The 21,781-nt window shown below is 37.0% G+C and overlaps 1 protein-coding gene across 4 annotated transcripts in view; it reads right to left on the bottom strand.

The window, feature by feature from the left end:
• Nucleotides 1-20,095, bottom strand: part of ATP11B (ATPase phospholipid transporting 11B (putative)) — a 114,972-nt gene extending 94,877 nt beyond the window's left edge. For 2 of the 4 annotated variants that reach the window (XR_005383786.1, XM_038583474.1), the window contains exon 1: nucleotides 19,838-20,029. Coding sequence is in view for 3 of the 4 variants with exons in the window: in XM_038583474.1 (XP_038439402.1) it covers nucleotides 19,838-19,864 (27 nt within the window). In the remaining variant the exon portion in view is untranslated. Of the gene's footprint in view, nucleotides 1-19,837 lie in introns of all 4 variants that reach the window. The other 2 variants (XM_038583477.1, XM_038583475.1) reach the window with 2 other exon arrangements.
• Between the last annotated feature and the right edge of the window lie 1,686 nt (nucleotides 20,096-21,781).

Here is a 21,781-nt window from a genome sequence, read left to right as displayed (position 1 = left end):
GAGACTCTTCAAAAAGAGTAAACACAGAATAATCATATGATCCATAAATTCCACTTCTGGGTACATACTCAAAAGACACGAAAGCGAAGACTTGAACAGATATTTATACACCTATGTTCAAGGCAGTATTATTCACAATAGCCAAAAGATGAAAGCAACACAAGCATTCATCAACAGATGAATGGATAAAAATATGGCATATACATGCAATGAGCTATCATTCAGCCTTAAAAAAGGAAATTCTGGCACAATGTACAACACGGATATACCTGAAAGACATTATGCTAAGTGAAATAAGCCTGTCATGAAAGAAAAATATTGTACGATTCCTTTATTTATTTTTTTCACCATACATTTGAGAGAAAGAGAGAGTGCAAGCACATGCACAAGTAGGGAAAAGGGCAGAGAGAGAGAGAGAGAGAGGAAAGAGATCCCTGCTTAGCAGGGAGCCCAAAGCAGGGCTCAATCCCATCACTCGAGTCAAAATCAAGAGTCACTTAACCTACTGAGACACCCAGGGACCCCATATGATTCGTCTTTTATAAGAAATAGCCAAATTCAGTTTGCCAGGTGTTTAGTGACTGGAGGAATAGGGAGTATGTGTTCAATGGTTATGGAGTTTCAGTCTGGGAAGATGAAAAAGTTCAGGACATGGATGGTGATGATGGCTGCATAATAATGTGAATGTACTTAATGCTACAAAACTGTGGACTTAAAAATGGGTTTAATGGTAAAAAAAAATATATATATATATATATATATACACATATATATATATAAAACCACAATTAAAAATACCAATTTCAAAAAAAATTCAATTTCATCCATTTGAAATTCTCTGATGGATTTGAAGAATCCTATTTGGATATAATTCAACCATTATAATTTTGAATGTCTTTTGTTAGACTGGTGATTTCTATGTATGGCAACAGGGTCATGATAAAAAATAAATGTGTGAGGCTGTCTTAGTTTCAAACAAATTTTAAAATCATAGACTAAAAACCCTAAATTTGATTTTTTGTTGTTGTTTTATCAGGTTGAACACTGCACAAAGAGTGAAACTGGTAAATCTTCTGTGATATTCAAATTAGAGACAGATGGGTAAAAATAAATTACTTTTTTTTTTTTTTTAAGTGAAGAGAAAGAGCCTGCGCACGTGCACACATGTGCACACATGAACACACGCAAGCGGGGGTCAGGGAGGGGCAGAGGGGGAGAGAGAGAATCTTAATACCCTGAGATCATGATCTGGGCAGATATCAAGAGTCAGACACTTAACCAACAGAGCCATCCAGGTGCCCCTAAAAAGAAATTTCTACCCAAGTTTCTCAAATACTTCTGAGCCTTCTCCTCCTCCCATCACAATCATACACAGCAGGAGCAATGAAGATGGCTTATAGATCCTTAGAATATCAAAAGCAAGGAGTTATAACTCTTAGGCTGGAGACGTGTAGTCAATCAAAAAACATTATTTTTTTACACAGTATATCTAAAGTTTAATATTTAAAAATTATCAAGCACAGCCACAAAATTCTAAACAACATGAAAAAGCATAACAAAGTCAAAGAATAGAGACACAGGGTGAATCCTACTTAGTTATTTAGGCAAGAATTGGTGCAGCCACCCTAACTTTTAACAAACCATCACCTTCATAGTCAGTATCCATTAACATTCAGGTAAGACCTTCCACCAGCAAAAAGAGTATGACTTGCTGAAAGCTGAGATAATGTTTAGCATTTTTAGCAATAAACTATTTTTAAGTTGAGATACATAGCTCTTATAGATATAAAACTGTTGTACACTTGATAGAATACAGTCTAGTACAAACGTAAGTTTTACCTTATATGCACTACAAAACCAAAAACTTCATTTGACTCTATTGTGATATATCACTTGTGTGTGGTGCTCTAGAACTGAATCCACAGTATCTCCAAGGTAATGTCTTTACACTATATTTTCAGCAGTCTGCATTAGTGGCCATGGATTCACAATGATTATAACAACTGATTATTATGTCTACTGAAATGATGACTGCACATTTACATGCTGAAATAGATATTATTTAATATAAGTATTTCTTTGTTTTTCCTTCATATAACAACTTCAGTTTTGATGTTGATTTTTAAAAGAAGTTATTAGTGTAGTCAGGTTATATATTTAAATTTTATCACAGGAGAAGAAGGGATGAAGCATTTATAAAATACCTGTTAGGGTCTGATAGGGTAGAAAAGCAACTAGGTACTAGGAAGACCAAAATATAAGTTACAAGTATTCGCTGTTTTGAGTCTATAACAGAATCCCTCAAGTTAGAAGCTGCAACTTTCACCAGAGCAGTACAGTATAGCCAGTATTCATACCAGGAAGCCACAACAAAGATTACCAAGTACAGATTTTAACAGGATAACGTATTAAGTAAAAAATTATAAACAATAACAAAAATATATTGAAGTTAAGAAATAGAGATGCTAAGTGAATCCTATTTAGCTATTTAGACAAGAATTGAAATAAAAAGAAAACAGCAGGGTGGAAAAATGGTAATTGTCTTGTTAATCTTATATGCTGAGAACCTAAGAAACCCGTTTCCGAAGAAAATAAAACATGTCTATACAAGGTTAAACAAATAGGACCCAGCAAATTTTAAAACTATTGCTCCAAAAATTTAAAAATTAAACTTTAAGCAGAGAAATTATTATTTAGCAACACTGGGTCAAAATGACATAATTCTAAGAACGTATTTTTGAAAAAACAGTATAGACTATTTTAGCCTATTTTCTGTTCTTCAAGGAAGCAAGCAGTTCATTTACCCTGCATATTAAAATTGTACTGATCTGCAATTCTTGACTTCTACATGTAATGAAAAGAATTTACTTTAGCATTCAGAGTATTTACTGAACACTTTCTATGTGCTCTGCAATAAGTTAAGGACCACTGATGATAAAAATAGATGACTAAGTCCCCACCCACTTGGAGCTGATAAAATGTTAGTGATTTAGGCCTTATTTACCTTAGATATCACCTAATTTCCTATTTCCACACTCGTATTTAACATCAGAATACAATTATTTTCTGATTTCAATGTGGGACACCCTACATAAATATGTAGAAAGCAATTGGATATTTTTGTTTAGATATCAGGAAAGAGAGTTGGACTTGAGATTGGAACCCAACAAGCATAATAATGACAGTTAAAATTTAAAAAAATGTATAAGACTGCCTATTATGAGTGTACAGAGGAAGAAGAGAATAAGGACAAGAGATGGAATTCTTAAGGCTATTACTTAAGATACACGTGGGAGAGAAGGAATAAGCAAAGGAGAAAGAGCACCAGGCAGGAAGGAAAACAGAGAACTGGTATGGCAGAAACACAGGAAGAAGTTGCAAAAAGGTATTATTTCATATGCTGTAAAGAGAGATGAGAACAGGAAAAAAAAAGAATGCTGAATTTAATAATTAGGAAATCATTGGTGGCTTCTGTCAACATAGTTTGAATAAAGTTAAAAGGGCTACAATGGATTGATTGAATGGGGGTGAAGAGAAGAGTGGGGAAGTGGGGGATAGTAATTAACGATAGCTGGATCAAATGAAAAAAAACTTTTTTAGTTTAAAAGAATCATATATTCATTCAGGGTTGAAATGAAAGATTTGATAAAGAGGCAGAAAAGTTATAGAAAAAATTACTGAAGGATCAAGGAATTGGTAAGTGTAATAGGTTATCCCAGATGGGATTTTGAAGCAAAAAAAAAAGAATATTAGTGACAAACTAACAATATCTGGGACGACCGGGTGGTTCAGTGGTTGAGCGTCTACCTCCAGCTCAGGTAGTGATCCCAGGGTCCAGTATCAGGCTCCCTGCGGGAGACTGCTTCTCCCTCTGCCTCTTTATGTCTCACATGAATAAATAAAATCTTTTAAAATAAAAGAAAGAAAAACTAACAACATCTGAATAAAGTATGGAGTTTAATAGTAATGTATTGGCTCATTAGTATAACTGTAGCCTAGTAATATAAGATGTTAACAGTAAGAGAAATTAAGTGTGGGGCACTTATGAAGCTCAATCAGTTGGGCATCCTGCTCTTGATTTTGGCTCAGGTCATGATCTCAGACTCCTTGAGATCAAGCCCTGTGTCTGTCAGGCTTGATTTGATATTCAGCGGGGAGTCGGCTTCTCTGCCCCTGCCTGGGCTCACAGGCTCTCGCACATGGTGTGTGTATGTGTGTTTGTCTCTGAAATAAATAAAATCTTACTGTAAAAAAAGAGAGAGAAACTGGGTGAAGGAAATCTACAGGAATTCTCAGTATTACCTTTGCAACTTTTCTGTAAATCTGAAACTATTCTAAGATTAAAAGATTTATTTTTTAAAAGAAAAATACAAGTCTTCAAAAACAAGTACATCTATAAATTTTAGCAAGCAAGCAAACACACACACACACACACACACCACAGCCATAGATACACAACACTGGCCTAGTTTTTCTCATTTTGCATAGATCATTGGCAATTTTATCTCAATTTACAGGAAACATCATCATTAGGAAACGCATGACCTAGGAGACATTTCAAGATTGTTAAAAGCATCTTTGATTACTTAAGAATTTTTACTTTCACTGACTCCTCCTAATAAATTCCTAAGTTTATTTTTTTTCAAATTCTGCAAATATGTGCTGGAAAAAGAGCTGATCAACACTGGCAGGTGGGTACTGCACCAATTTCCTTTAAAGTTACATAAATAGGGCAGCCCCGGTGGCTCAGCGGTTTAGCGCCGCCTACAGCCTAGGGCGTGATCCTGGAGACCCGGAATCGAGTCCCACATCCGGCTCCCTGCATGGGGCCTGCTTCTCTCTCTGCCTGTGTCTCTGCCTCTCTCTCTCTCTCCTCTTTGTGTATTCTCATGAATAAATAAATATTTTTCTGGGATCCCTGGGTGGCGCAGTGGTTTGGCGCCTGCCTTTGGCCCAGGGCGTGATCCTGGAGACCCGGGATCGAATCCCACGTCGGGCTCCCGGTGCATGGAGCCTGCTTCTCCCTCTGCCTATGTCTCTGCCTCTCTCTCTCTCTCTGTGACTATCATAAATAAATAAATAAAAATTAAAAAATAAATAAATAAATAAATAAATAAATAAATAAATAAATATTTTTCTAAAAAAAAAGGTTACATAAAGAGAGCCACAAAGTCAGAGGGTCTCCTGCATATCTACTTTGAGGCCAATGCCTTTACGTTTAAATTTCAATAGGAAAACACACGTTAGAGAATCACTTCCCTGTATTTCAGTAGTAAAGAGTCAAGTACACCTTCACATCTTTGTTAGCATTTTTCAAATTTGTATATTAAAGAGCACAGTGGAGAACTGAGATAAGCAACAATATCTATATTTCCTTTGTAGTCCGGGAGGTGCAAGAGCAAAGAAACAATTTCCTAGGTAACAGATGATTAAGATCTGAACTGACTATATACTACTTAAACGTTATCTGCCAACTGCACTTATCACAAAGAATTCTTCAAAGCAAAATCTTAGAATACCAATATATTATACATGTTTTCATTGGGAAAAATGTGCTTGATACTATATGAGGCACTGAACCAAATTTTGGTAAAATATCCGAATATTCTGAGATACCAAACTACTTAGCATATCATTATTATATTATCCTGTAATTTAATTTTTAAAAATTCAATTTATAAATATTACGAGCATTGACTATATACTAGGTACTATGCTTGGTATAGTGAAACACCAAAATAGAAGTCAGGGCCTCTGTTCTGGATAAAATTTCATTTAGAAAAACTAAGGCCTCTTAATAAGCACAAAAAAAGAGAAACAAAATATCAAGTAAAATGAGTAAAATTTTGACTGAAATAGCAGTTAACTCATTAGATGACTGACTCACTTTTTTCTCTATAGAAAATGATCAAATACATCCTTCTGAAGAGTTAAATGTATATAGCACAATTCCATTACAGATGTAATAAAAGTTTATTAACTTTTATTAAAACGGATAACATATTTTTTCAGCAATTCCAATTTCTGTTTTAACACAACAAATTTGTCAAACTTCAAAATAATTTTTTGAGTTCCTAAGGTTCAAGACAAAAAGGAAATTAAAAACTTGAAAAACTCTCAAAAAAATTTGCCATGTTGCTCAAAACCGATTTATAGGTATTGCATTTATGGTAGATAACATTTTCAGGAGAAGCTATACATTCAGGTACATGCAAATCCTAACTTTTTATGGTACTTAAAATATTAAGTCAACTTATGAATGGCCATTGCTGAATGACTACAGGAACTCTTGATCACATCTCTCCTTTTCCTCTACAACGTGTCACTCCAGAGTACCCCAGCCACCTTCCCTTAACTCCTTTTCTAGCCTTGCCTCACCATTGAACAGATTTAAGATGGCAGGATTGGGAATGAGAAATACAGAGAAAACTGCTGCTGTTGTTAACATTCTTCTACACTGCTAAACACCCTGGAAAAACTCTCTGGGTTCAGGTCTTGCCGCTGGTATTTATTAGCTATTGACCTTGGGAAAGTCCACACTTTGAGCTCTTCCCTTTTCCTCACAAAGTAAACATGGATAAAATACTTTTCTTTTCTTTAATTAAGAAGATGTAGCTAGGGTTAAAATAAGACAACCATTTCTATACTCAGGGGCTGAGCCTTTGGGATTCTGTATCTGGAAATAGGCAGCTTGAAGTTCAGCTCCTATGGCATGATATGGATTAATAGCACCCCTTTGTACCTGGGTCCTAGAGTCAGGTTCAATTGAAAGGAAGTTGAAAAGAGCTTTGTACCTTTAAATATGTATAAAACCTCCAAAGAGATAATATCTATTTTTTTTAAAAAAAAAGAAAATATTCTGAGAAAAATCAAGCAGATATGCATCAAGAACAGATGAAATTGAAAGAGGTCCAATAAATTCTGGAAATAAAAACCAATCATTTAGATTAAATATCTGAGGACAGGATGAACTCTCGACGGGACACAGGCGAGAGAATTAGTGAACTGGAAGCTAGAACTAAGGAATTTAAAGTGAAAGCAGCACAGAGAAAATACATGAAAAATATGAAAAAGAAGTTAAAAGACACAGAAGACAGGTTAGTATCAAGTAAGAGTTCTTAGACTGAGAAAAACTCAGGTTGAGAAGCAATAGTTAAAGGAAGAAAACAGGCTGAAAATTTTTCTGAGTCATAGTAATATAAGCCTTGAGACTGAAAGTAGACACAAGTGCAGAGCAGGAAAAGCATGAAAAAAAAATGATAGATATAGCAAAATAAAATTGCAAAATATCAAGGACAAAGAGAGAATCTTAAAATCAATGTGACACTGATTACCAACAGTAATGACAATTAGGTTAAAAACATATATTGTACCAGCATTTATAAATGTCGAAAGGAATGGAATAAGTAGTATCTTCAATATGTTGAGTGAAAGTACATGTAAATCTAGAATTCTTATCTACCTAATTAGTGTTCAATAGTGACTACAAAATAAAGACATTAAAACTAAAACAGATCACCCTTCTAAACCCTTGCTTAAAAATTACTAAAAGAAAAAAAATTACTAAAAGATCTATCTTATTAAAAATAAAAGTAAACACAGGGAGATGAGGTACTATGCAATAAACAATGGTGAGTAAAAGAAATCACTAAATCTTTGTAGAAAAATGAGTAACTGCCAAAAATTTAGAAAATGTTTTGAGAAGAAGAACTAGGACATACATTATGGGAAAAAAAATATTTGCAAGTCATATATCTACAAAGGATCATGTATCCATAATACAAAAAATTCTTACAACTCATTAAAAAAATTTTTTTAGTGGACAAAAAGATCTGAATAGGCATTTTTCCAGAAAAGGCTAATATGGACATGTAAAGATGTTTGAGATCATTAGTTATTAGCAAAATTTAAACCAAACCACAATGATGTTCATTCCCACCAGGATAACTATAATTAAAAAGACAGACAAAACTAAGTGTTGACAAGGATATAAGACACTGGAACCCTTATACATTGCTGGTAGGAACGTAAAATGGTGCAGCCACTCTGAAAAACAGTTTGGCAATTCTTCACAAAGTTAAAGACGGAGTTACCATATGACCCAATAATTCTACTCTTTAGGTATACAGTCAAGAGAAATGAAAATATACATGGACACAAAGACTTGTACATCAGTGGTCAAAGCAGTGTTCTATGCAATAGTCAAAAGATGGAAACAAACTAAATGTTCACTAACTGATGAACATATAAACAAAACGTAGTATATCCATATAATGGATTATTATTTGACAATAAAAAGGAATGAACTACTGATACATGCTATGACATGGTTGAACCTTGAAAACATTATGCTAGGTGAAATATTATGCTAGAAAACAGTCACAAAATACCAAATACTATATGATGCCAAATACTATATGATGCCATTTCCATGAAATGTCCACAGTAGGCAAACTGATAAGAGGTGGAAAGTAGATTAGTGATTGATTAGGGCTGGAGACTAGAAGTCTAGGGGAATGGAAAGTGTAAGTTGGTTGGCAGAGAGTTTCTTTTAGGGGGTATAAAAATGTTCTAACAATGAAATGTGGTGGTGGCTGCACAATTCTATGAGTATACTAAAAAAAACTGAATACTTAAATGGGTAAACTGTATGGTATGTGAGTTAAGTTTTAACAAAGCTGGTAAAAGGGAAAAAAAGAGAATTAAACTATTACATAATAGTATTGTGGAAGGTGAGAGAAGAAATACTGGAGTTAAAACTCAAATCCCTATATTATTTGTAGGTGGATAGAGATACTCAATATACAGGCATAGGTAGAAAATAATAAAATACAATCCATAGCTTCTACTTCATCTAGAAGAAAAATATGAAAAGGAATTTATCAAATTCAATACAAAGCCAGTCAAAATCCTAGACAGATTCTCCACAGAATTGGACAATCTGATTATAAATAGCATATGGAAGAGTAAAGATTAATGCAATTCTGAAAGAAAAAAAAGGACTGCTCAGCCAGATGTCAAGACTTATAAAAATATTATAATTAAGACACTGCGTAACACCCCACTTACATAAATGGATAGATGATCAAAACAAAATCAACCAGGAAACTTGTTGGCTTTGAATGACACATTATATCAGATGGATCTAACAGATATATTCAGAACAATATGTTGTTCTGAATACACATTCTTTTCAAGTGCACATGGAACATTCTCCAGAATAGATCACATATTAGGCCACAGAACAAGTCTAAACAAATTTAAAAAGATCAAAGCCATACCATACATCTTTTCTGACCATAATGCTATGAAACTAGAAATCAACCAGAAGAAAAAACCTAGAAAGCACACAAATAAATGGAGGTTAAATAACATGCTACTAAACAATGAATGGGTCAACCAAGAAGTCAGAGGAAATAAAAAAATACATGGAGACAAATGAAAATAAAAACACAATGGCCCAAAATCTTTGGGATGCAGCAAAAGCTATCTAAGAGAGAAGTTTCTAGCAATAACAGGCCTACATAAAGAAGCAAGAAAAATCCCAAATATATAACCTAACTTTACACCTAAAGATTCCAAAACAAACAAAACCCAAAACTACCAGAAGGAAAGAAATAATAAAGATTAAAGCAGAAATAAATGAAATTAAAACTTAAAAAAAATAATAATAAAAATAAAACAGATCAACAAAATCAGGAGCTAGTTCTCTGAAAGGATCAAAACATTGATAAACCTTTAACCAGACTCATCAAAAAGAGAGAGAGGAGAGAGAGAGAGAGAGAGAACACAATACATAGAAAGGAAAGGGGAGAAATAACAACTGACACCATAGAAATACAAATACAAGATTTTATAACAGAATATTTTAAAAAATTATATGCCAACAAATTGGACAACATAGAAGAAATGGATAAATCCCCTAGAAACATATAACCTCATAAAATTGAATCAGGAAGAGAGAGAAAATTTGAACAGACCTATTACCAGCAGTGAAATTGAATCAATAATAAAAAAAACTCCCAATAAACAGATGGAGCAGATGGTTTCACAGGTGAATTCCAACAAATATTTAAGGAGGAGATAACACCTATTCTCAAACTAGTCCAAAAAACAGAAGAAGAAAAAGTTCCTAATTCATTCTATGAAGCCAGCATTACTCTGATACCAAAACCAGATAAAGACAGTACAGAAAGAGAGAACTACAGGCCAATATCTCTGATGAACATAGATGCAAAAATCCTCAACAAACTATTAGCAAACCAAATCCGATGATACATTAAAAAATTATTCATCAAAATCAGTGGAACTTATCCCTGGGATGCAAGTGTGATCCAAAATTCAAAAATCAATGTGCTATATCACATCAATCAAAGAAGGGAAAAAAATCATATGATCATTTCAAGAGATACAGAAAAAGCATTTGACAAAGTACAACATCCATTCCCGGTAAAAACCCGTAACAAAGTAAGATTAAAGGGAACATACTTGAACACGACAAAGTATATATATATAAACCCCACAGCTAACATCATATTCAGTGGGGAAAAAATGAGAATGTTTTCCCTAGAATCAGGAACAAGACAGGATGTCTACACTCAGCCCTGTTATTTAACATAGTATTGAATTTCAGATAGTACTGGAAGTCCAAGCCACAGCAATCAGACAAGAGGAAGGAATAAAAGGCATCCAAATTGGTAAAGAGAAAGTAAAACTTTCACTATTTGCAGAAGACATTATATTATATAAGGAAAACCCTAAAGAGTCCACCAAAAGAGTACTAGAACTGATAAATGAATTCTTAACTAAGGTCACAGGACACAAAATCAACGTATAGAAATTCGTGGCATTTTTATGCACTAATAATGAAGAGAAATTAAGGAAGTAATCCCATTCACAACTGTGTTGAAGATAATAAATTACCTTGGAAAGAGGTGAAAGTCTACTTTGAAAACTGTAAAAGACTGATAAAAGATATTAAGACAACACAAAGAAGTAGAAAAATACTCCATGCTCAAGGACTGGAAGACAAATGGACTTGACAAATATTCTCAAAATGTCCATACTACCCAAAGCAATCTACAGATTTAATACACTCCCATCAAAATACCAACAACATTTTTCACAAAACTAGAACAAATAATCCTAAAATTTGTATGGATCCACAGAAGACTCCAACAGCCAAAACGATCTTAAAAAAGAAAAACAAAGCTGGAGGTATCTGAATTCCAGATTTCAAGTTACACTACAAAGCTGTAGTAATCAAAAAAATATTGTACTGGCACAAAAATAGGCTCATAGATCAATGGAATAGAAAGCTCAGAAATAAACCCATGTTTATATGATCAATTAATTTTTAACAAAGGAGTAAAAATTTGCAATGGAGAAAAGACAGCATCTTCAACAAATGGTGTTGGGAAAACTGGATGGCTACGTGCAAAAGAATGAAACTGGACCACTGGCTTATAACATATACAGAGATAAGTTCAAAATGGATTAAGGACCTAACTGTGACACCTGAAACTATAAACATTCTAGAAGACAGAAAAGGCAGTAATTTCTCCAACATGGGATGTAACAACTTTTTTCTAGGTATGTCTCCAAAGGTAGAGGAAATAAAAGTAAAAATAAACATTGAGACATCAAAATGAAAAGCTTCTGCACAGCGAAGGAAACAATCAACAAAAATAAGACACCTACTGAATGGAAGAAGATATTTGCAAATGACTTATCTGGTAAAGGGTTATAGTATATAAAGAACTTATATAACTCAACATCCATAAAACTAATGATCCAATTAAAAATGGGCAGAAGACATGAATAGATATTTCTCCAAAGAAGAAATACAGATGGTCAATAGATACATGAAAAGATGCTTAACATCACTCGTCGTCAGGGTAATGCAAATCAAAACTACAATGCGATATCAACTCACACCTATCAGAATGACTAAAATAAAAAACACAAGAAACAAAAGGTGTTGCAGAGGATGTGGAGAAATGGGAACCCTTGTGCACTGTTGGTGGGAGTGCCAACTGGTGCACCCACTATGGAAAACATTATGGAGGTTCCTCAAAAAATTAAAAATAGAACTATCCTATGATCCAGTAATTGTACTATTGGGTATTCACACCAAAAATACAAAAACTCTAATTCATAGGGATACATGCACCCTTATGTTTATAGTAGCATTATTTACAATAGGCAAATTATGGGAGCAGCCCAAGTGTCTGTTGATAAATAAATGGGTAAAGATGATGTGTTATAATTGAACTCCAATTAAAAAATTTTTAAAAAGATGATGTGTTATATATAGACAATGGAAAATAATCACTCAACCATTAACAAAGAATGCAATCTTGGCATTTGCAACAAGTATAATGCAAGTATAATATCAGCAAGTATAAAGTTAAGCAAAGTAAGCCAGTCATAGAAAGACAAATACCATATGATCTCACTTAAGAAACAAAACAAATGAACAAAGGGAAAATAATGAGAAAGAGCCTAACTAAGAAACAGTCTTAACTATAGAGAATACACTGATGGTTACCAGAGGGAGTGGAGTAGGAGGATGGGTAAAATAAGTGAAGGGGATTAAGAGTATACTTATCATGATGAGCACTGAGTATGTATAAAATTGCTGAATCCCTATATTGTACACCTGAAACTAGTAATAACACTGTATGTTAACTACAATGGAAATTAAAATTAAAAACTTAATAAAAAAGTGCATTATTGGTGCACCAGATCAACAGGTGAATGAAACTGAATACAGAACCTAGGAAAAGAACACGCTATGTGAGAGAGAATGCTGGTAATATCACAGAGAAAGTAAACAATATCCATTAGTGGTGAAAAGATAGCTCATTCAATAAAAAGCACTAGGACAAATAACTTTCCATATGGGAGAGAATATAGTAAATTCCTTATTCTATAGAAAAAAAATCAATTCCAGATATACTAAAGTCCTAAATGTTAAAAAACTAAGTTTTAAGACAATTTGAAGAAAACACTAGGAAAAAAGCTCTATGATCCTGGTATATGAAAAGAATATCTAAATAACTAATAAAAAACAAAATCATTAGTCCTAACAAATTTACCTACAAATTTAAAATTTCTCTATCAAAAAAGATACTATCAACAAATTTAAATATATACAAGGGACAAACTGGAAGAAAATATTTACAACAACCACAACAAAGAATTAGAATACAGACTACTGAAAGAACTAACAGGGAAAAGACAAACTATCCAAAGAAAAATGAGCAATCTAATCATATGAATGAAATACAGGACACTTGACTCTCACTAGCAATCAGGAAACTAAATTAGAACAAAATAAAATACAATTCACATCCATCAGATTGGTAAATTTCTTCAAGTCTGACAGTACAAAGTGTTGACCAAGGAGGTAGGGAAAGGGGAACTCTCACGTTTTGGAAACTAATTTGGCAATACATGTAATCATCGTAAAGTACACACCCCATTACCCAGCAATTCCACTTCTAAGTATTTCAATTAAAAAAACTGGGCAGCCTGGGGGGCTCAGCAGTTTAGCGCCGTCTTTGGCCCAGGGCCTGATCCTGGAGACCAGGGATCAAGTCCCACGTCGGGCTCCCTGCATGAAGCCTGCATCTCCCTCTGCCTGTGTCTCTGCCTTTCTGTGTCTCTCATGAATAAATAAATAAAATCCTAAAAAAAAAAAAAAAAAAAAAACTATAAATAAGAATGGCCACTGCAACAGTTTTTGTAAGAGGAAAAAATGACAACAATCCAAATATCCATTTAGGAAGAGACTCCTAGAAGACCGAGTAGGGCAAGGTTGCTTTATTTTGTAGTTTGAGAGCCTAGGAACATGTTATCACAGATTAGATGTTCAGAAAATATTCGAGTGAATGAATAAATAAATGAAAAATTTAGAGAAAATTTGTTATATGGGGAACTAAAACTAGACAAAAATCTTTGCCTTCATGAGATAAAGGACACAAGTAAATTACAGAATATGTTAAATAGTAGTAAGTGCTTTTAGAGAAATAAAAAGCAGGGGAGGTGGATAGGGAAGTACTGAGAAAAAGTTACTGTTTTACACTAAATGTCCAGAAAAGGCCTCATGCATGGATAAGTAACAATTGAATAAAGACTTGAAGGGAGTAAAGGAACCAGCAGGTAAGGGAATGGGGAGAGTTGGGGAGAGTGGCATTCCACGCAGATGTAACAGCCAGGGCAAAGATCCTTAGACTGAAGTATCCCTAACACTTCTGATGAATTGCAAGGCTGCCAGGGTGGATAAAGTGAAGTGAGAGAAGAGTGATGGGAGATTAGAAGTGGTTTTGGGGGGAGGAGGGGAAGGTGCACAGAGCCATACAGCTCAAGCACAGACGTTTTTACTCTGAGCAAGAATGCAAATCCTTAGAAGGTTTTAAGTGCAAGAATTACATGATCTAACTTGTGTTTTTAACAAGATCACTGTGGCTGATATGTTGAAAACAGACTGCAGGAATTGAAGGGATATTTAATGACAATAATAGCAATCATAAGGTTCTTTTGGAAAATCTAAGAAGCAAGGTCCCTCCCTACTTCTGTGCTGCTGTGAAACTTGGGTTCCTCTAATGCTTGACTTCCCTATTAAAAGAAAAACTGGGTATCTAAAAATATTTATCTAAAGATAGAGATAAAAGAAGCAAAGATCTAGGTTCTTAAACATGAATTCCTGATATTAAAACTTACTTAGCTATACCAAAATAAGAATACCACAGGCCTGTGCCTCCTTTTCCTACTCTTGAGAGAAAGACAAAGAATACAGGTACTTCTAAACTGACACTGAAATAAATAGGATACTCATTCATTTATTCAACCAACATTTGGTGGGTGGGTACATACAATGAATGGGTCAGCTGCTGTCTTGAGTAAAAGGGATATAAAGATGAACAAGATATGTCTCTGCCCTAGAATATTCACAGTCTAGCGAGTGAGATACCTAGGCTTATATTGTATGCTATACAGAAACACGAACACACTTTTAATATTATACAGCAGTACTAATATATATAATGTGTCACAAATGCAAGCCACATATACAATCTTAAAATTTCTAGTAATCACATTAGAAAAGTAAAAAGAGGGTCGCCTGGGTGGCTCAGTGGTTGAGCTTCTGCCTTCGGCTCAGGGTATGATCCTGGGATCCGGGATCGAGTCCCACATCAGGCTGCTTTTAGGGAGCCTGCTTCTCCCTCTGCCTGTGTCCCTGCCTCTCTCTTGCTGTGTCTCTTATGAACAAATAAATAAAATCTTTAAAAAACAGAAAAAAAGTAAAAAGAAACAGGAAAAATTAATTGCAATCTTTTACTTGACCCAATATATCCTAAATATTATTTTAACATGTAATCAATATTAAAAATTGAGATATTTTACTATTTTTTGTATTGTTGAAGTCCTGTGTGAATATCTTGATTCAAACTAGCCACATTTCAAGTGTACTAGACAGGACAGATCTATTTTCTAGAAAACTGAAAAGAATTTGAAAGTTACAAGTACAGGACAAAGTAAAATAGTAGAGGAAGGCATGAACATGTTCACATGTTGAAGGAAAAAGTAAACACACTATAGATAATTAAAGAGAATGTGGAGAGCAGGATGAAAGAACAGGGTTAAGAGCACAAGTGGACTGGTTAGTTTGGAAAAGAGGACAGTCACACCTTTCTTTGTGACAGGGAGAAAGGGAAGAATTAAAAGTGTGAGAGAACAGAAAGTTGAATAAGTTTAGTTTAAGAGCTTGCCATTTTTCTCAGTGAATCAGAAGACAATCTCACCGGCCCTTTCTCTACTGCCAATACAAATCTGAAGGCATTACTTTACGAAACAATTTAAGAAATACCCTGGTACGACAAGATCAAGTTGTATTTTTGTACAATCACAGTACTTGTGTAGCTTTCATCTGGAGTGGTCAATCTTGAATTTTGTTATTTTATCTCTAAACACAGAAGCAATAATACAGATTCATTCTTTCTTTCCTTACCTATTCATTTATTCAGCATACGTGTACTCAATGTCTACTCCATGTCAAGCACAGTGAGACACTGAACATACAGAGATGAATAAGGTTTACATTTGTATCCCCAGTGTTTAGCATTATAATGTCTGCACACAGTGCTTTAAAAGCACAGCATTACATTGTCCTGTAAGGAAATATTACACATCAACTAAAATATGTATCAGTGAAAACTTTCATTTAAAAGTCTAAAGAAAAAAAAAATAAAATAAAAATAAAAGTCTAAAGAAGGGGATCCCTGGGTGGCTCAGTGGTTCAGTGCCTGCCTTTGGCCCAGGGCCTGATCCTGAAGACCTAGGATCGAGTCCCACATCAGGCTCCCTGCATGAAGCCTGCTTCTCCCTCTGCCTGTGTCTCTACCTCTCTTTTTCTCTCTCTATATAGATGTATATCGTGAATAAATAAAATCTTTAAAAATAAAATAAAATAAAATAAAATAAAATAAAATAAAATAAAATAAAATAAAATAAAATAAAATAAAATTCTAAAGAAGGGATCCCGGGGGCTCAGTGGTTTGGCCCCTGCCTTTGGCCCAGGGCATGATCCTGGAGTCCCAGGATCAAGTCCCACATCGGGCTCCCTGCCTGGAGCCTGCTTCTCTCTCTGCCTCTGTCTCTACCTCTCTCTCTCTCTCTCTCTCTGTGTCTCTCATGAATAAATAAATAAAATCTTTAAAAAAATAAATAAATAAAAGTCTAACGAAGTATGGTGCCTGGGTGACTTAGTTGGTTAAACATCCGACTCTTTTTTTTTTTTTTTAAAGATTTATTTATTTATTTATGATAGAGATAGACACAGAGAGAGAGAGGCAGAGACACAGGAGGAGGGAGAAGCAGGCTCCATGCTGGGAGCCTGATGTGGGAATCGATCCAGGGACTCCAGGATCACGCCCTGGGACAAAGGCAAGAGCTAAACTGCTGAGCCACCCAGGGATCCCAAACATTCGACTCGATGTCAGCTCAGGTCTTGATCTCCAGGTCATGAGTTCAAGCCCATAACTACTACAGAGCCTAATGTAAAAAAAAAAAAAAAAAAAAAAAATCTAAAGAAGTACTATCCAATAGAATTTTCTGTGATAATGAAAATGTTCTATTCCGAACTTTCCAATATGGTAGCTAATAATAAACATAAATTTTTAATTAATTGAATTTTAATTTTAATAGCTAATGTGGTTAACGGTTACCCTACAAATCCAAATATTAGAATACACTGAGTAGCTAATAGCATTACCACTATTATAATCAAGGTGCTGTCATCTCTAAGAGATTAATACATAATATGCTGTCAGAAATGAGTACACTATAAATACTAATTGTACCAGAAAAATACCATAAGAAATTTTGCTTAGGATTTTTTTAGTGTAAAATAACTCCAGCACTATGAGCGAAACAAAGAAAGGATGAACCAAAAAAAAAAAGAAAGAAAGAAAGAAAAAGATATGCTAATCTATTCACTCTACTTCCCCAAGGGAAAACATCAACCTTCTGAGTTTTCTCGGTGTGTCAGGAAGTGAAAATACTTTGTGGAGATAAGGAGTCCAAGATTTCCTAAATTAGAAATTACTAAAGCATAGGAATAATTTTTGTAATAAAATGACAAGAAACCTTTCTGGCAAGACAACCTAAGTTGTTGAAAATCAGGATTCATATAATGAATAAAGTGTTTATAATTAAAAAAAAAAAAAAACAAACCTGTCCTCACAATTTCCCAAAATTTGTCCCACTTACCTGAATTTTAAAAATGAACTTATTGCTAAAAGACATGGTGATTCAATCCATTGAGCCAATGGAAGTATAATCTAAACTAGACTTTTGAGTTGAATAATTCCTGGTGTAGTAACTAAAATAGATGTTTATGCCTGGGATAATAAAATATACTTTCATCACTCTGTGTATCCAGTATCCATAATGTATAATTTAAGTGACTGTACAAACTTAAACAGAGATACAAAGTCCTACATTGGCACAGATCTGATTACATACTTAGAAGATCTGATAACTTAAAAGTAAAACCAGTGAGGTGAGAGATAGCATTTTTTATGCACAGCAACTTGTTCAACTTGTTAATCACACAGTAAGGCAGTTGTCTTGTAAATTAACCATACAACTTCCTGCCCTTGCTTTTAGTTGTGTTCATTCGAAGCCATTTTTAAAAACATTACCAGGTTGCCTGTCTTGAAGATGAGAGTGGTTATACAACTGAGATTTTATTCAGGTTAACAGAAATACAAACACCTAACACTCAGAAGCAGTATCTTGATCTACTAGGAAAAGCTTTAGGAAAACCACTTTAGAATGATGTTCCTACCACACAAAAACAGCGTCAGATGAATAAATCTTCTATACATGAAGACTGGCGTGAGATCAGGCCTGTAATGATTAACTTCCAGAGCCAAGTTGTGCTATGGCTTATTGCAACAAGGCCATGGTGTTATAATGACATCATTAGCTTAGTTTCCTAATAAGGCATATATAAGGGATACCTGAATTTACAATTAGCTAAAAACAGGAAGCTAACTGGTTTGAGTGGCAGACAATTCCAGTTTTATTTGTTTTATTTTATTTGAGTGGTGCCCTTTGCAAAAATGAATTAACAGAAGGCTCTGAAACAGATTTAACATTAAAGTGCTGTTCTAGAGCAGGAAAAAAGAGGTATCTGCTTTAGTGCCACAAAATCTTCACAGTGTCACGAAAATCGTTTTTTGCTGCATTGCCTTTTAAAGCAGCACATGAAAACACTGAATTGTAGAAGCGTTGATGCAATTTAGAAATTAAGCAGCAACCAGCAAAAGACCTCATCACAGAGATAAGGTTAGGCTTCTTCAGCTAGGAACAATTTCTGTCCTTACTGTCACTGTCGCCTGGGTGCTGTATTTTCTGGGCTGTAGTTGCCAGGAGGCAGGAAAGATTTTTTTTTTTCCTCTCTCTGAATTAATTCTGAGAAAGGTGGAGCTTTTTAAATATGCCTTCAGTCAATCTAAGTTTTTTTTTTTTTTTCTCCCAGACGTCCCAGGAAAACTGAGAAGTTAACCACCGGTTCCAAACCTGTGTGGTTCAAACTGCTTTGAGAGATCGGCGGGGGGTGGTTGGTGGTGGTGGGAATGAGGTTCACGATCCTAAAGTTTGACTTGGGGGTGGGGTAAGGACGAGGTATGAAAAAAAAAAAATACAAAGTCTTTCATAACTTTCGTACACGGCTTTTCCGAAAGCAGACGGGGTGTTGGAATATTTTCTCTCCCCCCTCACCTAGGTCTTGAGTAAGATTTCTTTCGAGGCCAGTAGGTACCCTCGATACGGTCTCCTCCCTCCTCGATAGCTAACGCAACACCGAATCGTGACGTCCTAACAGAAAACAGTGACAAGTGGGAGCTGAGATAAGTCCTCTCCCTCCCCTCCGCTCCCCTCCGCTCCCCTCCCCTCAACGTGTCCCAAATTGTTGGGGGCAGGAAGCAGGAGCCTCCGGTCTCGCCGCTCCCTCAGGGCTGACGCGGAGCCCGCTCCGGAACCCCGCTGGCGGCCGCGGCGCCCAGGAGCCGCGAGAGCCGCGAGAGCCGCGAGAGGCAGAAGCGCGGGCCGGGAAGCAGCCGCCTGCCGCCGAGACTCGTGAGGGAGCGCGCGGGGCGCTCGGGCTCCGGCTCGGGCGCCGCGCCCGCCTCCGCCGCGGCCTAGCCGGCGCCCGCGCCCTTCCCCGCGCCCCGGCCTCGCGGCTCCGCGCCGCCGGCCCTTCCCCGCAGCCCGGGCCTGAGAGGCCGCGCGGCGGCGGACGGCCGGGAGGAGAGGAGGCACTTACCAGCTGCTGCCGGACCCAGCGCCACATGCCCCCGCCGGCGCCGTCCCGGTCCCGCGGGACGCGGGGGCCGACGGGCTGCAGGTGGAGGCCGACGAGCCAGAGGGGGAAGCCGGAATGCCCCTCTGGCTGAAGTTCCGCTCGCCGCCGCCGCCGTCGCCTCACTCCCCGCGCCGGGTCCCCATCTCGCCGCGCCGGCCCCGAGGTCCTACAGGCGCGGCCCCGGCGCCGCCCCCGCCCGGCGCAGCTGAGCCTGCCGCCGCGCCGCAACCACCTTCATTATTGACCGTTGTCACCCGGAGCACCGCCACCACCCCACCCCCCGCCCGGGCCGGCCCCCGGCCCCACCCGGGCCCGCCCCCCGGCGCCCGGCCCCGCCCCCGGACGTGACGAAAGGGGGCGGCGCGGGCCGAGGGGCCTGGCGCGCGCGGCAGCGGTCGGGGGCTGGGCGCAGCCGGAGGGAGGGGGGGGCGGGGCCGGCAGCGAGCTGGGCCAGGTGCGGCTTCTGGGAAGCGGCTGCCGCCTGCGGTTCCCCCGGCCCCTCCTTCTAGGGGTAGGGGTGACATCGGGCGTCGCCGGAGTCTGCAGCTTCTGGCCGGCTCCTCCGTTTCCACCTCCTGTTGCAGGTCTGTGGCTGTCTGCCTTCTTTGGTATCCGCTTCCTCCAACACGCATACGCCAAACGCACAACCTCGAGCCCGTAGTGATAGAAAGTTAATTTCCAGAGGTCTCCAGTTCGGGTTCAATTAGATTGTCAAAGTCTTTTTTTTTTTTTTTTTTTTTTTTTCTCGATGCATAACGCAGCCCTCTTCTTAAGCAAACCACTGAGCTGGAACTAGGGGAATCGTAATCATTGCCTTTAATTTTGAGAAGGGTTGCAACTGCCCTGTGCCTGGTGCAGTCTGGACCTCCGTTTCCAGGAGAATGCACGAGATGCTCTGTTTGCTGCGTTAAATCGAACAGGTTGCGAGGGGCTGGAGAGAAGCGGGGGGCAATATTTTGTATGGAAGGGTAATTGTTTACGGTTAACTGTCAAACTCCTGCAATCAAAAACACCCTAGAAGTAGCAAGACCTAGGTAAGATAAGGGTGCGGATAAATAAAGGAGGAATCTAAAAGCAACTAGAACAAGTCTTTGACTTGGAAGGCTGAAATGAAGCGCCAGATCTTAATTTGATCAAAAGCAACTCCACATACATCTTGAGTGATATATATAAATATATATATATAGGGTGCAGCAGTATGTTTGCTGAATTAAAGAACACTTCACCGACATACAGGTGTTTGTGGTTAAAACAATTTTTTTTTTAATTAAGAGAAAACAAATGAGAGGAAATGACCAGGCTAGTTATTGCATATATACATAATCTTTTAGTTTCGATAAACATTACATATTATTTAATGATTATCTAGTGTCACAAGTAGGGCCTTTCCTTAGGGATATTTATGATCTGTAAAACCAGCACTGGAATTTGTATTATGAATAATCCCAACTATAGAAATTAGCTAGATATTTAAAGAACAAAGTGGTGTCACTTTTGCTCTTGTGATTGAACCTTGCTTTATGACCCTAAAAGGAAGTTTGTGATACGTATACTTACTGTTAATAGTAATAAAATATTACTATGATTCATGGAGCACTTGTGTGTCCCAGGCTCTGTACTAATCTCTACTTGCATGGTCTAATTTAACCCCCCTCAACCATCTGAAGTTGAAATTACTATTTCCAATGTATGGATGCAGAAATGGAGGCTCAGGTTAAATAACTTGCTCAGCCCAAGTAATGTGGCAACGCTGGGATTTGAATTCTAGATGGTCAAGCAATAAAGCTCATGCTCTTAAGATATATAAAGAAAAAAAATACGACCATATCTACGTAGCATGACTACTTTTTATGTGCAAGTGGCCTGGTTAAAATTAGGCCTCAAAATTGTTATTTATATGCCACC

The sequence above is a fragment of the Canis lupus genome, chromosome 34 (assembly GCF_011100685.1).
Source record: "Canis lupus familiaris isolate Mischka breed German Shepherd chromosome 34, alternate assembly UU_Cfam_GSD_1.0, whole genome shotgun sequence".
NCBI lineage: Eukaryota > Metazoa > Chordata > Mammalia > Carnivora > Canidae > Canis > Canis lupus.
The sequence above is the reverse complement of the archived record's forward strand: the minus strand, read 5'-3'. Positions and strand labels throughout refer to the sequence as shown.